General features: G+C 43.9%; 4 protein-coding genes across 8 annotated transcripts; 1 reads left to right on the forward strand and 3 right to left on the reverse strand.

Annotated features, from left to right (window-relative positions):
* Positions 1-471: 471 nt before the first annotated feature.
* bcl7a (BAF chromatin remodeling complex subunit BCL7A) lies at positions 472-7,052 on the reverse strand. 2 transcript variants are annotated; one of them, XM_020588134.1, is made up of 6 exons: positions 6,027-7,042; positions 4,719-4,800; positions 4,020-4,116; positions 3,510-3,659; positions 2,013-2,095; positions 472-1,813 (listed from the first exon to the last, which is right to left on the reverse strand). In XM_020588134.1, exons 1-6 carry the CDS (start codon positions 6,116-6,118, stop codon positions 1,739-1,741), a joined length of 579 nt encoding a protein of 192 aa, XP_020443790.1. In that variant the 5' UTR covers positions 6,119-7,042; the 3' UTR covers positions 472-1,738. The 2 variants fall into 2 exon arrangements, with proteins under 2 accessions (XP_020443790.1, XP_020443788.1); XM_020588132.1 differs by lacking the exons at positions 472-1,813; positions 2,013-2,095 and having other exon boundaries at positions 2,102-3,659; positions 6,027-7,052.
* A 330-nt stretch (positions 7,053-7,382) lies between these two features.
* eif2b1 (eukaryotic translation initiation factor 2B, subunit 1 alpha) lies at positions 7,383-11,030 on the forward strand. Of its 3 annotated transcripts, none has more exons than XM_020588130.1 (10): positions 7,383-7,542; positions 7,698-7,761; positions 7,886-7,987; positions 8,679-8,815; positions 9,399-9,515; positions 9,606-9,718; positions 9,805-9,873; positions 9,960-10,035; positions 10,519-10,644; positions 10,838-11,030. In XM_020588130.1, the coding sequence occupies exons 2-10, from the start codon at positions 7,749-7,751 to the stop codon at positions 10,991-10,993; spliced, it is 909 nt and encodes a 302-aa protein (XP_020443786.1). In that variant the 5' UTR covers positions 7,383-7,542; positions 7,698-7,748; the 3' UTR covers positions 10,994-11,030. The 3 variants fall into 3 exon arrangements, with proteins under 3 accessions (XP_020443786.1, XP_020443785.1, XP_020443787.1); XM_020588129.1 differs by having other exon boundaries at positions 7,383-7,511; XM_020588131.1 differs by having other exon boundaries at positions 7,383-7,511; positions 7,703-7,761.
* A 6-nt stretch (positions 11,031-11,036) lies between these two features.
* ddx55 (DEAD (Asp-Glu-Ala-Asp) box polypeptide 55) lies at positions 11,037-16,287 on the reverse strand. 2 transcript variants are annotated; one of them, XM_020588128.1, is made up of 15 exons: positions 16,170-16,287; positions 15,904-16,024; positions 15,760-15,810; positions 15,125-15,211; positions 14,866-14,957; positions 14,621-14,683; positions 13,979-14,128; positions 13,645-13,834; positions 13,468-13,550; positions 12,920-13,051; positions 12,752-12,844; positions 12,125-12,239; positions 11,756-11,924; positions 11,382-11,668; positions 11,037-11,281 (listed from the first exon to the last, which is right to left on the reverse strand). In XM_020588128.1, the coding sequence occupies exons 2-15, from the start codon at positions 16,009-16,011 to the stop codon at positions 11,102-11,104; spliced, it is 1,800 nt and encodes a 599-aa protein (XP_020443784.1). In that variant the 5' UTR covers positions 16,012-16,024; positions 16,170-16,287; the 3' UTR covers positions 11,037-11,101. The 2 variants fall into 2 exon arrangements, with proteins under 2 accessions (XP_020443784.1, XP_020443783.1); XM_020588127.1 differs by lacking the exon at positions 16,170-16,287 and having other exon boundaries at positions 15,904-16,095.
* A 1,588-nt stretch (positions 16,288-17,875) lies between these two features.
* tmed2 (transmembrane p24 trafficking protein 2) lies at positions 17,876-20,452 on the reverse strand. The gene is made up of 4 exons (XM_020588135.1): positions 20,116-20,452; positions 19,421-19,613; positions 18,847-18,954; positions 17,876-18,757 (listed from the first exon to the last, which is right to left on the reverse strand). Exons 1-4 carry the CDS (start codon positions 20,293-20,295, stop codon positions 18,633-18,635), a joined length of 606 nt encoding a protein of 201 aa, XP_020443791.1. The 5' UTR covers positions 20,296-20,452; the 3' UTR covers positions 17,876-18,632.
* Positions 20,453-21,225: the final 773 nt, after the last annotated feature.

The raw sequence follows: 21,225 nt of genomic DNA on the forward strand, positions 1-21,225 counted from the left end.
TTTAAAGGAGTAGTCTGCACATCTGGGAAATACGGCTGCGAGTATCAAGCAGGTGTCTGTTAGCTTGGCATAAAGACTGGAAGGGGGGGGTTCTGTCCACAGGCCAAACGAAACTGCCACAGCTCAGCAGAGTGCAGATGAACATGTTAGATCTGGTTTGAAATCATCAGGACATAACCGCATGTAAAGCCACAATTACTCATGTTTAGACTTGAATAGAGATTAAACAGGATATAACATGTTCATGAGCTAAATTGGGTGGGGGGGGGGCGACAGTGGTGCAGTGGGTAGAGCAGTCGTCTCCCAACCAGAAGGTTGAAGGTTTGAATCTCAGTGCCTGCAGTCCACATGTCGAAGTGTCCTTGGGCAAGACACTGAACCCCCCCAATGGTTAGAGCCATCGGTTGAGTTGGCACCACAGATGGCTGCCATTGGTTCTGTACCGGAAACAAATTCCTTGTGTGTGACATACTTGGCCAATAAAGGTGATTATCCTTATCCTAAATCCACCTGCAGCTTTTTATTCTTTTACTTAAATAAGATCACACATGTTCATCAGTGAGCTTTTAAAGCTGGTGGTCGAACGTTTCTACCTTTGGACAGAGCCAGGCTAACTGTTCCCCCCGTTTACAGTCTTTGTGCTAAGCTAAGCTACCTGGCTGTTTGATGTACAAAGGTGAGATCAACCTGTTTTTTCTTTTACTTCAGCAATGAAACAGGTATTTCCCAAAATGTTGGACTATTCCTTGAAGTGAAATCAAACTGATGGTGGATAAAATTAGTGAAGGTTTTTGGCCAGAAACTAAAAAATAAAACAACATGGCACCAAAATTGTAATTGAAACCTGTTTGACCTAGCCGTGTATTTAGTCGCAGCGACTCAAGGCACACCTTCAGAACTAATCTATCACTACTTATCCACGAGTCTACGTCAACCAGTACCGTCGTCGTCTTCTTCCTCTCTGAACCACAAACTAACTGACTTTGAAAAACACGTAAATGGAGAACTTTTCATGGATCGAGAAAAAAGACGTCCACTACAGCAGCAAATCTATCTGTGATCGATTGTGACATACCATAACAGTGCATTGACCCTCCTGAGAAATAAACCCTAAACATTTCCTAAACAAACAGAGAACATTAGTCTAACAGGAGGCGAATCGGGAGGATTGAAGTGACGTGGTCTTAGGGTGGAGGTTCCCCGTGCAGCCGCTGATCTGAGACCACGTTAGCTTCTTCAGGATCCCGAGCTAAACCGTTAACAGGAAAACGTTTAAAAGGTGGCGTTAGAGCAGCGCCCGGGACCAACCTTGGCCTGGTCTCAGATCCCCAGTGTTAACTCTTTTAGTCACAGGTGCAGGTCAGGGTTCGTGGTCTGGCCTGGTGGTGGCTGGGCCCCTGGTCACAGAGGGGGTGGGGTGGGTGGGGAGGTGCAGCCTGGGTCGAGAGCTTCTCTTGGCTTCAGTGGAAAGTGTGGAGAACCGGAAGGAAGCACGGAGGGGACCAGTGAATCGAGGTAATATCCATCGTCCCTCTGTGTCGGGGGAGGGAGGGGGAGACGTCCATTCTCCCTTTGGTACTGACAAGTTTGGGTAGAAAAGGGGAGGTGGGGCAGTAAGAGGAGTTGTGGGTGGAGCCGGTGTGTCCATTAGCCCTATATTATCTAGAGTTAATGGAGAGGAGTACGGGGGAGGGGGGAGGGGAGGTTCACGAGAGGGGAGGAGGAAGGACTCAAACATTTAACTTTCCTCAAAGTCCTGAGATGAGGACTCCAGTTTGCTTTTCTTGCTGGGCGGGGCCTCGTCCTCCAGGTCCTACAGCAGAGGAAGAAGAGGAGACATGAGTCCACGTGTGACGCTTGCTGTTGTAAACCCATGACGTTCCTGCGTGAGCGGCCGCCTGCAGCTCAGCCCGCTGTCGACACTGAAGTCGGAGCGGTTGGCTGGTTATTTACCAACTGTTAATCCACAATGATCATGTGTGAGTGTGGTGTGTAGACGGGTGTGCACGCACCTGAGTGGCTTTGCTGTCTGAGGAGTCCTTGTCCCCCGACGACAGGCCGTCTCTCTTGGCACTTTGTGCTCGCTCTGAGGTGTCTGAGGACGAGAAGGGAAGAGTGTTGTATCACATCAGCAGCAGCAGCAGCAGAGAGGAGGGCTGTGGGTTGTGTTGCACTGTTTTCTGACACTTTAATGACACCATGTGGCCGTGCACAGTAACTGCAGTTGATGGCGTCTGGGTGTGTGAACATCACTTAATCACTTTCATTACTTTTTATGTAAAAATGCCCCAGAATGTTTCGTGCTCTCAGTGTCAACAGTTGATGGTTTTCTTCATAACAAACATGTGACAGGCGCAGGGTCACCGCTCTCTGACATGCTATCGACCAGACGGTTAAGTGAGTTTCAACCGCAGAACCAAGCTGGCTTCATCGCTCTGTTACTGGGACGGCTTTTTGTCAGAGTCGATGTTTACGGCCTCATTCAGGAGCGTGCTCCTCTTCTCACAGTGAAGACATTTACTACCAGTGCCTTCATTTGAGAACAAATTCTGCTGAGGAACTGTTAACTCTGATATGTGCCTTCATACAAGCAGCTGGTGTTAAGGACACAACTAAATCATATCAAGTATCAGGTCATATGTTGTTGATTATCAATGATTTGTTGACATCTTCTGTCTGACCAACAGTCCAACAGATATTCAGTTCACACCTGCTGCAGTACGACTGATGGCAAATACAGAAATGTGAGAAACCTTAACCCTTCGCTAAGTGAAATACCATATCCAACCCCACCATGTTCACATCTCATCCATTATCTATTAGCTTATTTGTTTGTATTGTGTTTTTTATACTGTTACTCTTACATAACTTTATTTGCAGACTAGGTGTCCTTTTCTGGCTTTTGACTCTTTACCTGACTCCAAGAGAGCTGCACAATAATTCCTATATGACTAAACTGTCTATGTTAATAAATGGCAAATAAAAATCTTGAGTCACTGTCATGTGAGACGGAGCTTTACACCTGGTCTCATGTCATCTAAACATTTGCTCATTTGTCAGAATTGCCAGTTATTTTTCTGTCAGTCTTGATTAAGTGACTCAGTTTCTATTTGGTAAACTATAAGGACAGAGACAGCTGGTCAGATTTGTTTTACTGTGAGAGAACACTAGCTACAGAGTCTCTGGCCTGAGTTTATTAGTTATTCCTCTTCAGAAAAACAAACTAGACGTGTTGTGGTTGAAACATTAATCTGACTCTGTTAATCTGAAACCTCGAGAGACCAGCGTGTCCTCGGCCGCACTGTGTCCCGTCTGTGTACACCAAGTATTTTAACAGCAGAGCTTTAATGATCTCAGTTTGATGCTGTTTGTGCGGCTGTTACAGAGGGTGAAACAACCAGGGCGTGGCTCTGGTCCATCTGATCCTCCATGCACCGGCTCAGAACCAGAAGCAGTGAGGTGGTGGATGAACTCGTCAGTAAGGATGCGGGTGTGTGTGAGTGTCTGACCCCTCTTGCTGTCCGGGCTCTGCTCCGTCTTGACCTCACTGTTCTCCCGGTGAGACATGGCGGCGGGCTCCGGGGCGGGGCTGGTGCTACAACTGTTTTCCTGTTTCACTGGGGATGAATCGGCGATCGAGCTCTGGTTGCTGTTGTCATCTAGTAAAAGAGACGGGTTGAGTCATTTAAGACAGTTCAACGTTTGTTTTAGACAAAAAGAAAACAGGGACTCGGGACAATGACTGGGCTCGTTGCTGTGTCTTCTAGAAGGAGTCCCTGAGGAATTCCTTTACCCGTAGGTGTCTAAAAAATCTTCCATATTGTTCTTATGGTTGCTTATATTGCTGCCACAAATACTCACTAGAGATCAAATGTGGATTCATCCGCCACTGAAAATAGTCCCAAACAGATAAAAACTACAGTGAGCAGCTGCTTTGGGAAACTACCAAGCCCCTTTTTTCTGGAACTATAGATCTGTGACGGACAGAGACGGACTAAGGCCGTCAGTTCACTACCCACCGTGCATGTCCATCATCCCTGGAGAGGAGCTGTTCTCTGGAGTCGTCACCTCGGAGCCATATTTCTCATCTTTGCCCTTCTTCTTGTTCTTGTTTTTCTAAAAACAACAGAGAAAAACGGTCAAAAACAATCGCTCCATTAAAATACAGTTAAGTGATGTGGCACAAACAAAAATGGACGAGCAGCTACTGTTCCCTCGAAATGATGTGGCTTAAAACGGTAAGGTGCACGCCCACACAGTAACACGTACATATCCTTTATCACATGTGAGTCGGTGCAGCCTGTACATACAGTACTCAGACGTGGGTACATATGTGAAGTACTTACTACATGTTAAAGTAACTGTTTCCACCTTCTTGGCCCTACACTACAGCCATATGTTTACATGTGCTTCTCTTTGTTTTAGGTCTGCAACTGATTACTGTCATTGATGAACTGATCTCGTAAAAGAACAAAGTTGTCACAGCTACGGCCTAAAACTCACCAAAAGATTCAATTTACAATGGTTTAAAACAGAAAAAGCAGCAGATCGTGTCTGAAATTATTACAGCTATTATCAAAATGGCTGCCAGTTCTTGTTCTGTCAATTAATCAAGTCAGTTTCAGCTTTAGTTTGGTTTTCTTGTCCACACATCACATCCGTGCACATGAGGAGCCACTGACACCAGAGTCAAACTAATTGTGGCCAGTGTCACTCACATCATCTGATTTGGGCTCCATCACTGGCACCCACTTGTAGATGCGAAGGGACGTGTCTCCCACCGTCACCCACTTCTTCTCCCTGTGCAGGACAGAAAACCAGATATCCACGTCCAGTGTGTCCGAGCAGCTGATGTGAACAGTGAAAGAAGCCTTTGTTTTGTACTGTGTCGTTTCAACAGACTGACTTTCAGCCTCAGCTTGACATCATTTCATTTCACTTAGAAGAGTCGCACTAATGATGACCTGCACCCGGATCCTGTGGTGGTTTCCAGCCAGGCGGGGGTCACAACACCTGTACGGTGGCACCATTTCCTTTCTGCTTTAACAAAGTGACTTCAATAATCAGTTAGTGAAATGGTTTCTGAATAATTCCTGCGGCTCGACCACTGGGTTAACTGGGAGATCAGCTCAGGGGAACCAGTCTCTGTTGGCAGCACACAGCTAAACACTAAAGACTACATTTGTCAGAAAAAGGTCATAAAAACAAAGTATGGACAGATTACATTTCAGTTCCCGTGTTCCACGTTTATCCTGAATCATTTTCACATGGTTTAGTTTAGTTTTATCAGGTAAAAACTGGAGTTTTTAACTGATACTGACTTTGACCTGGGGATGTTTGATTAAACCACCTGATAAAAAAAATAGCACATAGCTGCTGCCGCCGGGCGGGGCTACAACCCTAACCTCAAAGACATGATATTTTCCAAAGAGTCCCGCGTGTGTCTGAGCCTATAATGTGTGTAAAATGTGTTTTTTCTCGTGTTAAACGTGAAGACTGAGTCACTACGTGTTCAGCCATGCACTACAGCCTACTTCCCTCTCCCCACCCCCACTGTGCCTTATTCTCTATCCGACCTAAAGGGCGACTCAAAGCGCTCAATTTAAAACTCCACACGGACTAAACTCCTCCGACTCAAGAGCGCCGTCGTCAAATTGTTCCCCGGTCCAGAGTTATTGGACGTTTCGGGGCTAAAACCGCCGCCGCCCGCGCTACGAGCTCGGCAGCGGGCAGCAATGGCTTCATGTGACTGCATCGAAATGGCTTCTGGGTTCAGCCCTTGCCGTTAAAATCGGGGAGAGAAAAAACACCGGGCGCATGTTGTGTGTCCGCCACAGCGGCCAGACGACGGCGGGGCTGCCGCACCGCACCAGTGCGCCCCGGGGGACCCGACTGCCGTGAATCCCGTTCACAAATGAATATCTTTCAGTTTCATCCCTCACTCCGTCTCGCTCCTTCCCTCTCCTCCCCCAACAAGCAAGCCTTTCTCGTGTTAGATAACCTGCTGGTTTCTTTTGTTCTCTTACCATTTCCGTACTTTCTCAATAGCGGCCATAACCCTCTTGATGTCATCTTTCGCCCTGCTCCGGGTCTCGGCTCGGACCGACCTGCCCGACATTGCCGCGGTGGGTATAATATTTTTAAAGCTCGCCGGCAGTTCAGACACAATGCAAACAGTAGAGCGCACAGAGGAGCCAGTGCGCCTGCGCGGCCTGATGGCACAGAGAGGAGGGGGCCCGGCTGCAGCTGCACTGTGAAGAGAGATGGGTCTCCCTGCTGCGAGAGTGGGAGAACAAAGAGCCTGCGAACAGTCTCCTCGGAGGGGGAGTCAAGTCAGCGCCGAGGCTGCGCAACCAGCCCCGCACACCCAGGGGCCACAACAGCCCCAGGTTTACCGTGGACGGACGGACTGCTGCTTGGGCACAGAAATGACTGTTGGAAAGTGAGACACAAAACAACAAATAGACAGAAATAAATGCAGAATGACTAGAGAGATACACAGCGTGACTACAGAAGGTCTAAACAATTATAGATGCAAAACAAACACAAAGAGACAAATTACAAAACAAGACAAATACTAATAGAGAGAATGACCACAGGGCAGGAAACGACTACAAAGAGACAAAATGACTACAAATAGATGCAGAGCGACTGGAGAGAGATGCAAAAAGACTGAGATACAGACACACAAACACTATAAAGATTCAACTTTAGACAAAACAATCACAGTCAGACCAAAAAATAAAAAACAAATTGACCACAGAGTGATTCAAAACTGGAAACCCAAACAAAGAAACAACCACAGGTGGATATAAAAATACTACAAAAGACAAAATGGCTGCACATAAACAACTGCAAAGAGACAAACTACCCACAAAGAACTGACAGCAAGTGAGAAAAGTGACTGCACTGCAGCCTCTCATATGTCGCGTCTAACACATATAGTGTTTGTTCTGTCGTCTGTCGTGCACTTTTGGTCCTGTAACTACACTGAAATCATCCAGAGTAAAGTTCTCAGTTTTCTTTCTCCTTTAAAGAATAAGTTTTGGTTACAAGAATGACAACAATAAATATTTTATAATAAACTTTATGTTTATAATTATGGAATATTATATTCCAAAATGTTAATTTATGAACAGCAACCCTCTGACGACTGCATTCATAAACGATATTAAAAGATGCATACAAAGTATTACATTCTGGAAAAAAGCCAAAGCTATTAAAATATTACGGTTATGTAAAATGTATACTATTGAATTCTATTTTCTATTTATCAACTGTATTTCGTTGTTTTCCTTTATCACATATAATTTAATGCTGTCTTTGTGTTCCCTGGCTTTGTTCTGGTTTGTTCTGTTGGCTCATTGTTTCAATAAAGCTTATGTCACGTCGTTGTGGGCAGCGTCAATCGTCATCTCTGTGCGACACATCAACGGGCAAAGCGTCGCAGGATGAGCTAACGTCGTACAACCTGGCTAATAGTGACAACAAAACTTTTTAGACAGCATTTGGTGTGTTTCTTTTCCTGTGGTATTCCGATAGGTGTGACAGAAAGACCTTTATAAGCTTTTTAAACGTTTATTTTGAATTTTGCAAGTAATTAGATTTGTGACGCGGTGTCAACAGCTCTGCTGGTATGTGTCAAAATACCGTGGACCCAGTGAATACAGCAAAACTCAACTGAGTGTCATTCACAGGTTAGTTTGGATCTAAAAACGGCACCGTTAGGCTCTACTGTGGGTTTCAGGATGGATAATAAAGGTGAGTTGTTTCAAACCTATTTCCTGTCATAATTTGTGGTTAGTTTTTTAAATAAACTTTATTTCACATGATCTGTGGTTAGTAGCGCAGATATTAACCGTTTATTGACGTTGTCCCGGGGCAGAGCTGGTGGAGTACTTCAGGCATCAGATGAGGAAAGACCCGGACATGGCCTCAGCTGTGGCTGCGATCCGGACTCTGCTCGCTTTCCTCAAGAGAGATAACGGTGTGTTCACTCCCAGCACCTTCATTCATACAGGCTGGGTCGGGTTGAGTGGGACCGTTTACTGTGTGAGTGCTGGTAGCCAGTCACAACAATTTTCTTGTGTCACCACTGCACAGCTGCTGCACAGTAATCGGATGTACTGACTGGTGAAGTGTCACCCAGGAGTCCTCAGTGTGGCGCCTGCATGTGCATCTTTAAATCGGCCACTGGGAGGTGTAGCATGTTGTGGGGTAGTCGGGTCAACATACCGTCACTGTCAGCCCTGCAGGTGAATGCTGGGGAAACGCCCATTCAGCTAAAACCGACTCGTTATTGGGTATACCTGCAGGGCCATGATGATTTGCATCCTCCAGAATATCCCACAAATAAGTTTTGGGAAAGCAGTAAAATAAAGAAGGAATGTTTTTGTGTTATTATATCAGGCATTGTTAAACAATTCAGAGTCAGTAACTGGAGCATAAGTCTAAATGTTCCATCTCGACCAACAGCTGATTTCTCTCTATCACAGAAATGTAATCAGTGTGCAGGCTTATGAGGACACTGTTCCACCAGCACTAGAAGAGCTCTGCCAAAAACGGTCCCACTTTACCTGAGTCCACCCTATCTGTGATGTCTCTAGCTCCTGTGGTTGTTGTGAACCAGCTGCACACTGGTCTGAGCCCAGTCTGACAGGCTCTTCCTACCCCTTCAGGTGAAACTATCCTGGGCCTGAGGGAGAGCCTGAAGTGGGCCACAGGCTGCCTGATGGAGGAGGACTCCTCCGTAGCCGTGTCCTCAGGAGGAGAGCTCTTCCTGCGCTTCATAAGCCTCACGTCTCTGGAGCACCAGGTGAGTTTCTGCCTGGGATGCAGTCATACACGTGGACAGTGTGTCAGTCTGTATCTCCAACAGCCGAGACTGTTGGGACTCTTGCTTCAGACCCAATACTTCCTGTGTGTCTGTAACTGTTTTTCTCTGTCCATAAAGATCGCAATGATAGATATAAAAATGTTTTTAGGCATAAAAACAAGTGAATAAAATAGTGTTTAATATTCTCATCCTGGCAGCGATGAGCAGGTTATCAGACATTTAGATCATGTCAGGCATGAAACTTACAGTAATTGAACAGATAAATAAATAAAATGTGGTGTTTTGTTTAGTTTTTTTAATTTACTTACTCAAAAAACTGTACAGTGTTTGGTTGGTGGCTCGTGGCAGTTTCGTAGGTGAGTGGGATCACGCTTCAGAGTTTGGACTGATGACTTCAGTAGTTTTTAATGGCTGAGGTGTCTCAGTCTGTCACGGTTGTCTGTTTCTGTTGCTGTGTGTTTCCTACACTGGCCCCACGCTGGAGTTTCTGGCTTCTGGATGATCAGTGAACCAGTGAGTTTTAATGTGTGTGCTTCCAACCTTTGACTTTTGTTACCATCAGGACTTGTCTCGCTGTAAGAAGGTGATGGAGGAGAGAGGAGAATTTTTTCTAAAGAAAATTTCAATGTCCAGATCCAAGGTTGCCAAGCTGTGTCACACCTTCATCAAAGATGGCGCTGTAAGCAGTGTTTTCTAAACATCTTATTTTCTGATCTTTGTACATTCATGTCGCCACATCAGTGGCTCATTTGTCCCTTGTGTCTGACAGAAAATCCTGACTCACTCCTACTCCAGAGTCGTCCTCCGGGTGCTGGAAAAAGCTGCAGGCGACAAGAAACGCTTCTCTGTCTATGTGACGGAGTCGCAACCTGACTCAGCTGGGTCGGTGAACAGTGTCGCCAAATTGTTTTATTCTGAAGGGACACACACTCAGTGAATGAGATGGTTCTTTTTCTTTCTTTCGTCAGGCGACAGATGGCAGAAGCCCTGAGAAAACTCAATGTTCCAGTGACTGTTGTCTTGGATGCAGCTGTGGGGTAAATACAAACCTTTATTATCAGTGTCATACATTCTCAGCACAAACTCGGTTACATTTACAGTGTTGTTCTGTCATTTTTCACAGGTATGTCTTGGAGAAAGTGGACTTGGTCATTGTCGGTGCAGAGGGCGTGGTGGAGAGCGGAGGGATCATCAACAAGGTGTGTTTCAGTAAATAGTCAGAGCCCTGTGCCGTGGAATGCAGCTCTCTTATCTGGTTTCATTAACACTGCTGATAACTGGATAACCAGTTATACAAGGCTGGTCATCAACCGGCTGTGTTAACTGTTTGTTCTACACACATGAAGCATCAACACAAAAAGACCAGGCGGAAACATCAGAACTGAACATTAAGGCCTATGATGCAAGCGGAGACTAAGATCCGTTTGGGCACATGGTTGTACAGATGTATTTCTTTGAGCTGTTGGCAGGTTTTGATCTGACCGTCTAAGGTTCAGCTGCTCTGGAGCAGTTTAGCTGCACAGCGATCAAAGTTTAAATTGAGCTGACTGGTGAAACCAGAACCTGAGTTAAGTCCAAAGATGGCTGGACGACCCACTCATGTTGCTTTGTGTTACAGGCCATATGTATCAGACCAATGTGATGTAAACACAAACCTCAGTGTTTGGCCTGTGCTCTTGCAGATCGGCACGTACCAGATGGCCGTGTGCTCCAAAGCTCACAACAAGCCCTTCTATGTTGTTGCTGAGAGTTTCAAGTTTGTGCGTCTCTATCCACTCAACCAACGGGACGTGCCAGATAAGTTTAAGGTACGATGTCAGACCGTTTCATCCCTATGCTGCCCCTCCACTCCAACCCTAGCGGATTTTAAATCCTGACTAAAACCTTTTGATCTGGCTGATGTCTTCCATTTACTCTTTGCTTGTTGTGCATTATTTTGTTCCTACTTGTGGTGAACTTTAGTTGTTCCTAAATGTCTTTTACATCCCGTTTCCTCCTCAGTACAAAGCCGATACCCTGAAGACTGTACAGAACCTGTCGGAGGAGCATCCGATAATTGATTACACCCCTCCCTCCCTCATCACCCTCCTCTTCACTGACCTTGGAGTCCTCACCCCGTCTGCTGTGAGCGACGAACTCATCAAGCTTTATTTATAACTCAGTTATCAAATAAAAACCATTATCAAAAGGTAAACTTATGTCTGAGGGGTACTTTGAAATTTAATTGAACTGTTTGTGTGAACAAAGTTAAATACAGCTGCTGTGTCAAACGTCCTGTTCATCTGAGCTGATGTGAGACGCTCCTTCAGTTCTCGGTTTTGACTTTTGTCCGCTTGTTATCTGTTTTTCAAAGTCCTCCTCGCTGATTTTGCCTTTCTTTAGCTTCTTGAGGAGGCGAGTGTCATTTAAAAGCTCTTTCATGTCTTCCTCGTCCACGTCGGAGCCCTGTGAACACAGAGAAAATCAAACAGCAGCTATAAATGAATCTAGTCCATTGAAGCATTTGGTTTTATCAGTGCATTTAACGGTAGTTGAAATGAAATACCTCATCACACTTCCTCTTGGCCGCCCTCTTTTTCTTGCGCTCCTTCTTGTTCTTCTGTTTGGACCAGGCCTTGTTCTTTATGAAGTTCTTTTTGGGAAACGAAGTCTTGTCTTTCAGCTCAGCCAGCATCTTCTGTCTCTGCTTCTCCCTGTGCTTGTCCTTGTAGCGGATGGTGTTGGTGTCCACCGTCGTCTCCGTGAAGTCAGGAAACCTTTTCCCCTTCAGTTCAGGCATCTTTGGCAGGCGAAGGAGGGCGAAGCCACGGGCTAAGGAGGCAAAGTCCAGATCTAGACAAAGAAAGAAACACTAATTATTATATTTGGACTTACACATACTAAAGAGTTGAATCCAAGATGTCAGAGGATTTTTCTGACCTTTGATTCTGAAGATGAGGCTACATTCATGTTTAGCGTAAGCCTGGACGTACGAGACAAAGGCCCTCATCCCTCTGTCAAACATGGCACGGTCCGCCAGAGCCAAGGCCTTCACTTTGGGCAGCACGTCCACAACATCTCCTATAGGGGGCATCCTCTGAAGTGGGCACTGATGACGTGACAAGAGGTCAATTATGAGGCCGGGGCTGTGCAACATGTCATTTCTGAGTCATAGGCCAAGCTCTCAGCCAGTGTCCACTTTAACAGATATTGTAGTATTATCAGTAACAGCCAACAGCCTTTAAAACAAACTGGCTTCAGAGGATATTCACACCAGACAAATGTACAAACAATCAGAAAATCACCAACTTTCTGGTTGATGGACAGGAAGCTGACGTAAGATTCCTCCATTGGCAGCAGAAAGACCAGGGCGTTGCCTTCATTACCGATACGTGCTGTCCGCCCACAGCGGTGCACAAACGCGCTGAGACAAAGACAAACAGTACAGCTGAGCAAAACAAAGAAGTACATTTGTAAAAGTCTTTAACATCTTTTATTAGTCATTCTTAAAATGAAGGATTAGCACCACCTAGCACATATCGTATTACATGTAAGCAAGTGCAGATCCACACAAAGCACTAAGACAATATAAAATCAATTAGCTTTATTCATGGAAAATAACAATGAACCGCTACCCAGAGGCTACGTAAAGGGGTTCTGAGAATCGCCAAACCAGTGCTGACCGTCTCCTGTGTGCTGATGAAAGCCTGATATGTTACGTATAGTTTACTCTCATGTCCTGTTGCTGCAAATACTAAAGGCCAAATGTGGATTTATCCACCACTGAAAATAGTCCCCAACAGATGCACTGTTTACTTCTGTTCAACCAGCTTCCGCTACAGTCTACAGCGAGCAGCTTTTTTTTTTTTTTAGCAAACTAGAGTCTTTGTGATGATTATAAGTAATCCAGCATCTCAAATTAGGCCCTTCAGGTACCTGGCACTGCTGGGGGGATCATACTGCAGCACCCAGTTAACAGCAGGGATATCGATGCCTCTGGCCATGACATCTGTACACACCAAGATCCCACTGCGATAGAAATTCACAGACAAGTCACATAGTGCCAATTATTCACGAGCAGATTACATGCAAACTAACGTTCACCTTTTCAGGGTCCGAAAGTCGGCAAAGATCTTGTTGCGTTTATGCTTCATTTTGCCGTGAATGCATCGGACGGTGACCTTCTTGACCAGCGTCTCCAGTGCTCGACCGTAGTACTCCACGCAGGCGCAAGTACTGATGACGAGACAACAGGTCATGACAGTAACCACAGACCTGAACCAGACTAATACAACTGGTGCCCCACCCCTTCCATATAGGACCGTCAGTCATTTAGTGTCTTTATAGTTGCTTTGTCTCTTTATGGTAGTTGTTTTGGTTTTCTCTCTGTTATTTTGTAACTGTGTGTGGTCGTCTTGATTCTATTTGTGGTTGTATTGCATCTAATTGTAGTCTTAACTGGGCTCTGTGATTTTTTCAAACAAGAAATATTCACAATCACTTTATACTGAAGCTCTGACGCACTTGTCTTTTTGAACAAAGCCAGCTGGGGGTTTAATGTTTCCAATCAGTTGTGTAGAAAGGCAGATTAAAACGTGCAGAGTGACCACAGGACTACTGACAACATGCAGTGTCTGCCCAGATTAACATACCTAAAGAAGACCAGATGCTTCTCGTGCTTGTGTTGCCTGAGAAACGCCACAAGGTTGTTGAACTTGTCCTCAGATCTACATATCTGAAATCAATTGTGAATTTTTGTGACATTGCATTTTAGTTTTGGGCTGATGTATGTGAAACAAGCCCCAGACTGAGCTCTCCGTGTAACTCACAGTGTAGTAGTTGGACAGCCTAGATGGGGTTTTCTGGGCTGCGGTGGCAGCCACACCCTTCTCTTTGACTGTGATGCGTACTGGGTTCCTGAGGCCGGCCCTCACCAGCTTCTCCAGCTCCTGGGTCTGAGTGGCAGAGAACAAGCCTGTGCGCCTCTGTTTAGGCAGGTAGCTCAAGATGGTGTTCAGACTGGACACACAAACACAGACTCTTAGTGGCAACAGGACAATACCTGGACAAAAAACACACAACTGTATATGAAGAAGTATTACAGGACACACTGAGCCATTTCTTCTCCCCTAACAACAAAGAAAAAGTTCACTTTAGCTGTACCTGGCCTCAAAGCCCATGTCGAGCAGCCTGTCAGCCTCATCGAGAACCAGCACGTCGAGACTCCTGACTGAATTGGCCAAGTCCAGACCCTCTGACTTCCTCCTGAACAAGTCCTCCAGACGGCCGGGTGTCGCGATCACGATGTTTGCCCTGAAATGCAGACACATGGATGCATGTCCTCTAAAGAGGCTTGTTCCTTTCTTACTGATCACACTATGGGGCGTCCTGGTGGCCTACGGGTTTGAGACTCCAGCCATGCAATCACAGCGTCCCCAGTTTGAGTCTGATCGGGGTTCTTGGTGCAAGTTTTCCCCTCATTTCCTGTCAGCTCTTCTTTGTACGCTGTCTTATATAGCCAAATAAAATCCTCCAAAATACTTTTAAAGGGATAGTTCAACATTTCTGGAAATGCTTATTCATTTTCGTGTCAAGAGTTAGGAGAAGAGTGACATCACTCTGACGTCTCTTCAATCTGGTTATCTTAGCATAAAGACTAGAAACAGGTCGACAGCTAGCCTGACTCTCTCCCACAGTGGTAAAATGCACCTACTGCCTAAAGCTCTAAGAGTAATCTGCCTACTGTATACTGTCACAGAAAACAGCCTGGTTTTATCTGGGATGTGCACTGAGACCATCACATACCCTTGATCCTTGAACTTCTCCACATCCTCTATCGGGTTACTGCCACCGATCAGTAAAATCTGCCTGGAATACAGACGGTTTTGAGAATGTTGTAATAGTTGATCAAGACAAAACGAATGGGAAAATATTCTGATGATCAAATAAACATCTGAAATCATTTTTCAAGCAGCTTTTCTTAGTCATGTGTAATTAACTGAACAATGTGTTTCACAGTGATCCGCATTCTGCTGTGACGTTGTACTTACGTAAACTGTGGAAACTTCTGGAGGAAGTGCTCCATCACTTCGCTGATCTGAAGGGCCAGTTCTCTTGTGGGAGTGATCACCATGGCACCAACCTGTGCAAAATACATCTACAGGTCAACCCAGTGTCCTGGCTGAGACGCCCGCTAGTCTGGCTTTGTATCTGTTACAGCATTTATAGCTCTGAACGCTGAATGAGTCACTTTTTGACTCAGCATCCAGAAGATATGGAATCATGAGCCATGTTGCCTTTGGCCTTTACCTGCATCTTCTTCAGCTTTTCTTCTCTCTTCAGGAGCAGCTCAATAATAGGAATCACAAAAGCGAGCGTCTTTCCACTCCCAGTCACCTGAAGCAGGATGACAGGTAGAGAGCTGCCCACAAAATACTTCCCAACAAGTTGTCCTTAATAATTATGTTTATGAGCTCTAAGCTAATGGCTTCTTATTTACATTAACATGAGCATTTACTGATCAGTCGGACATTGATAAGAAATACCTTCAGGCTGGCTGAAGAATAAGCAGCAAAATATTCTTAAATACCAAAAATCAAAGTATTTATTTTTACAGACTGGCCTCATTTCAGAATAATGTACAATGTGTTAACTGTCCACATTAGAGATTCACCAAAGGATTGTTTTCATTAATGATATATATGCCGACTCTCTTCTCTCGTTTCAATTAAACATACTTTTCGATATCTTAGTTTCCACTTATAAAAACAAAACATTGTATATTTGTTAGTTATATTTTCTGTTATTACAGTATAATATCTGTTGTTCAGCTCCATTGGAGGAGTCTAAGTTAGCGGAAGTGCCTGGAAATTCTACTTAACTACCGTATTTGAGTGCGTACTTCGTTACTTTCCGCCACTACTGCTAGTTAAATAGTTACTTACCGCCTCAGCAGCCACATCTTTGTTACTCATGAACAGCGGGATACAGGCTGACTAGAGAGACAAATCATGGTAAACAGCGTTACATTACAATTAGGATTGACTGCCTGCTGCTGCTGAAGAAGAAGAAGAAGTAGAAGAAGTTACCTGTACAGGTGTCATGTGTGTGAATTTCAGTTCACCGAGCGTTTGTAAAATTCTGTCGCTGAGTTTAACTGGTAAACTATCCCATGTCCCTTCTGTCGTGTTATCCATACTGGGAGCAAACCTTTCAGTATAGTTTCAAGCTAAACCTGTTAGCCACCACTCCGCTAATGCTCCACGCTGCTCCCTTTTCAGAGCGCGGTCCCATGTCCCTTCTGTCGTGTTAGCCATAATGGGACCAAACCTTTAAGTATAGTTTCAGGCTAAACCTGTTAGCCACCACTCCGCTAATGCTCCACGCTGCTCCCTTTTCAGAGCGCGCTGATGTTTACCAGCCGGGTGGGAACTGAAGCGCTGTCACCACTATGGTTCCACGTACCCAGGTATTGTTTTCTTTTTTTTACTACTTGATGCTGTTTGTGTTTACTTTTGGTTTATCTTTTATTGCAATAAATACAGCAGTTTTGCAAAACGTTGTTTGGATCATTTATTTGAGTAAAACTAGCAATACCATGGCGTAACAATACTCCATTATATGTTTAAGTTCCAGCTGTGGAAAATAATGAGGCAGTTCAGTTACTCAGGTATTAAGTACAGCTTTTAGGGAATTTATACTGCTATTACTTAATAATTCTGTTCTGTTACAGTTCAGGTGCAAATGCTGTACTTTCCATTCCACTACATTTATTTGATATCTATTTGATTAGTCTGAAAATGCAAACTATAATCAAGGACAGAATGATATGATATGCAACATTATTGTGTATTATTATTTAAGATACAGTAGGTTTTGGTTGCTACCCAGCAGTATATCAACTGATCTGCTGCAACATTAACGTGAAGGAATAAATAAATCAAATCAAATGTTGATGTAAATTATTTATTCATTTTCAAAAATATTAACTGCAGTAAAAATTTGAATGCAGAACTTGTAATTTGAGTATTTTTATATTGTGATATCACTATTTTTTTACTTAAAATCTGAGTACCTCTTCCACCACGGGTAACTACTTTATCAACATAATTGAAAATATTCACTCAGCAGATTTACTACATATATATTAAATTACTGGATTGCTGCTTTATAATAATAATCACTTTATTTGGCAAAGCATGTTACGCACACAGCAAATTTGTTTCTGGTACACGAACATGTCTGCAGAAACTGACGACAGTTGGCTGTTCAAATTGTTTGCATTGTTTTTAATCTAATTTTAATGTCTGACTTCCTGGATCTTTGGGTTGATCATCAGGCCACCAGGGAAGAAATCTTCATATATGCATATGTACAGCATACAGCCTCTTTTCCACTCAGTTTTGAAACCACTGAATAAGAAAATGGTAAGACACTGTTGCCTCCTTTTTACAAAGACGTCCAAATCGTTGTAGAGAATATTGGCTTTATTATGAAACCTGGGGCATTTTCCACACACAGCCATTCTACATTTGTACAGATTTATTTGTCAGATTTTGTTGTAATCACAAAAAGGAGCAACTGTGCACAGAGCAGTTTGCCTGCCAGAGCTCACCGAATAGTTTCAAATACAAAACTGGAGCATATTCAGTAACATGCAACAGTGCTGACGCTGTAGCTGTGCACTATATGTAAAGCCACTTCTTTGTGTGGCCAAAGAAAATGTTAAGAAATTCTTTTGAAAAGCATCATCCAATCAGTTGTGTGTCACTGGATGTGCTCCACAAAAAACATAGTTCAAAATTTGTATACAACTGTATAATTTAAAATCCCCAACCCCAACAAAATAACTGTAGCAGAAACAAATAAAGCACACGGCAGTCATCAGGCATCAGACCCCCCTCCCACCCACCCTTAATCAGCACGTAACACGTATCTCAGAATTCCTCTACACTTTGTTTCGGAGTTGCACCCCAAGTACTTCCAATAAATTCCAACCAGCTCTTTCGGGTGTTGCTGCTTTTAGAGAGTCTGAAAATTAAATCAACATGTGAACTCTTGGGCCAAAAAAAAAGCTCTTGCCTGTTGAATAAAGTTCTGAACTAACCAGGGAGTCAAGCTGTCCACTGAACCCCCCGCAGCCTGGATCGCTATGAACCGATAGAGCTAGAAGCTGTAGTTTCCTTTAAAGACCAGCTGCAATGTAAATCCTTAAGATATTTAGACATATCCATCAGGAGTGCAATTTGGTGTTAGAGAGCATTAACACAACGTTCAGATATCATATATTCGACAGTGCTTTGTCTGACTTGGCTTAGACATGAGAAACAAAGTCCCCTGCATCTCAGACAATGAGCTACTGCAGTCAGATCATTTGAAATGGGTTCCAGTCCAATCTTAATGAGAGCTATATTCTCCTGTGGTGACTCCTCACACACCTATCCACTGACACACATTTCTACAGTAAGTCTGTTTTTTTTATCACCTTTACTTAAATGAGCCTTGCAGTCATTCATACAGGCAAAACTGTACTGGCATTTAATTGGTACTTAACTGTAATTATCAAACAATATTGGACAAAAAAGTTAACAAAAAAAACCTAATGAAATTAACATCTATCCCAGAATCTGTTGGCCATTTGTTTCAAACATAGACTAATTACATTTATAAAGAAGGGAGAATATAGGTAACAGGAGAACAAAACATTTGAGGTCCAATCATATGTGGGCGTTTCGCAAAACTGCCAGTCTCATTTCCAGAGTGTAACTGTCTTGGTGTTGGAGAAAACAGTGGAGGACAGAGGGATCGTTTAATTGCGCTACACCACTCGCCGTACTTCAAAAAATCTCTTCAAGTAGTAAATTTGTCCAAGTGTCATCGCCACCAGAACCAGGGCTTCGAAGAACGACCACAGCACCACTCTGCTGTTTGTGTTGTCATTGACTAGAGGGAGAGAAAAAACATTTGTGAAGTTACACTCTTAACCTGAAAAACCGTCTTTTCTTTCATGCTCATACTGGACCGGGACCCACTTGCTCTGTGTATCCTCTCACGGACCTCCATGTACTCCTGCTCATGCTTCACGGCCGTCATTGCAACCGCCAGCTCGTTGATCATTTCCTCCAGCTTGTTCTGGTGGGCTGAAACAGGAACATTTGACCAGGCAGGAGCAAGTCTCAACATTATTACACACAAAAACATGCCTAGGGTATGAGATACATGCATAACATTGTCACCCCAAAGACACCGACAGTTAATACACGTCTCCACTGTGCAAATATTGAAACCAATCACAAACATCACAGCTTGTCTATGTATAGCAGTACTGTAATATTAGTTTATACTACAGAAACACTGGTTAGAGAAAACTCTGCAGTGCATTAGAAACTCAAACGTCACAGCCTGCCCTGCACCCTACCATCCCAGCTCTCTCCACCTACAAACAGGAAAAAAGTGCCCAAAGAGTCAGAAAAGAGGAAAATACAAGCCATGAAACAAGACTAAATACTGGTTTGCAATCTGCATGAACCATGTAGAAAAAGGCTTAACGGTATGAAATGTTAACTCTCTCTCTCTCTTGTACACAGATATTAACAGCCACTATACCTTCTGTCTCCATATCTTGGCCTTTAGGTGCCTCCCCAATATCAATTGTGAACATGACGATTTTGGGTGTCATGGTTGACATCTTGTTGCTGAAGCAGAACTTGTAGGTGCCGTCCATGTGAGCTGCCACCGAGTATTTCCCACTGGACTCCCTGTCACCTTTATAAATCTGCTTTCCATCGGGTCCTGTTATCTGGACGGGAGGCGAGCGAGAAGAACACCATTAATACCATGAAGGAACTGGTGGCAGCATATGGCAGCAACGTCTTTCTACACCAAACACCTAATTGTACTTTAAACCACAGCAACACTTATAATGAAAACAAGACATAAGAGATGTAGCAATCTATATTTTTACAATGTATTAAAGGTTCCAAGATCTTATTGGTGTCATAGTTAGCTGCTTAGCCGTACCAAGGCTAACTCTGCACTTCTTTTATTGAGAGTATTCATTAATCAGCGTCACACACTTCATAGCACACATTATGTCCCTGTAGTCTCTTAATCCAGACATTAAGACACTTGGCAGCTAAAATACCTAAACCCGGAACCGCAGCATGTCAAACGTTTCACCCGACGTTTCGCAGCCAGCTAGCAGCTAGGTTAACATTAGCAAAGGCCTTGTCACAGCTTTCCAAAACCACTTATTACTCCGTGTAAGGCGGCTGGTGTATTATCTCACTGACGTATTTCACCTCAACATCGATGTCCAAAAAGCCTCCTTCGGCCACCTCAAACATGAGGCCCATCTTGGTGCCGGAGTTGACCAGCTCGTAGAAGCATTCCTCGGCATGGGCGTCTATGCTAACGAAGTAGCCCGACGCAGTGGCAGTCATGACGGCCAGCAAGACAACCAGCTCCGATACGGTAAACATGATTCAAAGGCTGTCTAGCGAGTATCACTGCGAGTCTGGTGGTATGGAGAGACTCCTTGCTTCAGTATATCCTGCAGGAGTGCAGGATGTCAGTTAGAATGCAGAATCGTTACGGGACAGAAGCCGCTCCAGCCTCAAGTGCTGAGTACTGTTCTCTGACTGCCACGTACGGGCTAAAACGGCAACCGGAGAGGGACAAACCTAGGAGAGCGCGTAACCCAAAGGCTGTCGAGATGAAGCCTCTGAGTGAGGTACTTTGGCTGGAAAGTGAATTGACCGACCAATAACGCAAATAGATGCAAAACGATACCAAAGACAGGTAAATCAACCACAAAGACACTCAAAACAACTACAAAGAGATTCAAAACTACAGAGACACAAAACAATCACAGAAACACAAACGAAGAGACAAATAACGACTAGGAAGGCACACACACACACAAATACGACAAAATCCCAGAATATTCATCAACGTAAGTAATGTAACTGGTGATGAACATAAGTATTATCAGTGCATTTATCTGTGAATGATGTTTTACTATACAGTCCATATAGATATAACATTTCTTTCTTTGTGATCATTTATGTTTATTGTCATCAAACGTGCTAACCGTCATTGTTGCAAAGTTAAGAGTTAACACATTAAATTTGATAGAATTTTAAAATAATAGCATTACTTTTACACATGCACCAGTGGGGGTCTATGGGAGGAGGGTCTCAGTGACAGGGTATAAAACAATAGAAACAAAACTCAGTGGTTGAACTACACAAAGACAATAGTAAATAACCTAACTCAAACATTGTTTTAAAATGTCTGTTTCATTTCAATTCAGCAAATATGTCTTGTTCCTGAGTTATTTCCTGATCATATATGACTGTATGATCCTTTAAAATGTGCAGTGGCCTTCGCAAAGTTCGGCAGGTTTGACG

The sequence above is a fragment of the Monopterus albus genome, unplaced genomic scaffold (assembly GCF_001952655.1).
Source record: "Monopterus albus unplaced genomic scaffold, M_albus_1.0 scaffold504.1, whole genome shotgun sequence".
In the NCBI taxonomy this organism is placed as follows: domain Eukaryota; kingdom Metazoa; phylum Chordata; class Actinopteri; order Synbranchiformes; family Synbranchidae; genus Monopterus; species Monopterus albus.

Excerpts from the sequence above, each read along its gene's own strand:
- ddx55 (XM_020588128.1), bottom strand. The coding sequence starts at position 16,011 with ATGGATAACACGACAGAAGGGACATGGGATAGTTTACCAGTTAAACTC. Across the intron at positions 14,684-14,865 it reads CAGAAGTTTCCACAGTTTAC|GCAGATTTTACTGATCGGTG; the intron begins GTAAGTACAACG and ends TCTGTATTCCAG. Across the intron at positions 13,835-13,978 it reads GACATGGGCTTTGAGGCCAG|TCTGAACACCATCTTGAGCT; the intron begins GTACAGCTAAAG and ends TTGTGTGTCCAG.
- bcl7a (XM_020588132.1), bottom strand. The coding sequence starts at position 6,118 with ATGTCGGGCAGGTCGGTCCGAGCCGAGACCCGGAGCAGGGCGAAAGAT. Across the intron at positions 4,117-4,718 it reads TGGAGCCCAAATCAGATGAT|AAAAACAAGAACAAGAAGAA; the intron begins GTGAGTGACACT and ends TGTTGTTTTTAG. Across the intron at positions 3,660-4,019 it reads AGGGATGATGGACATGCACG|ATGACAACAGCAACCAGAGC; the intron begins GTGGGTAGTGAA and ends CTCTTTTACTAG.
- tmed2 (XM_020588135.1), bottom strand. The coding sequence starts at position 20,295 with ATGTTTACCGTATCGGAGCTGGTTGTCTTGCTGGCCGTCATGACTGCC. Across the intron at positions 19,614-20,115 it reads TTTTGGACATCGATGTTGAG|ATAACAGGACCCGATGGAAA; the intron begins GTGAAATACGTC and ends CCTCCCGTCCAG. Across the intron at positions 18,955-19,420 it reads CCAAGATATGGAGACAGAAG|CCCACCAGAACAAGCTGGAG; the intron begins GTATAGTGGCTG and ends TTCCTGTTTCAG.
- eif2b1 (XM_020588130.1), top strand. Across the intron at positions 9,719-9,804 it reads TCGCAACCTGACTCAGCTGG|GCGACAGATGGCAGAAGCCC; the intron begins GTCGGTGAACAG and ends TTCTTTCGTCAG. Across the intron at positions 10,645-10,837 it reads ACGTGCCAGATAAGTTTAAG|TACAAAGCCGATACCCTGAA; the intron begins GTACGATGTCAG and ends TTTCCTCCTCAG.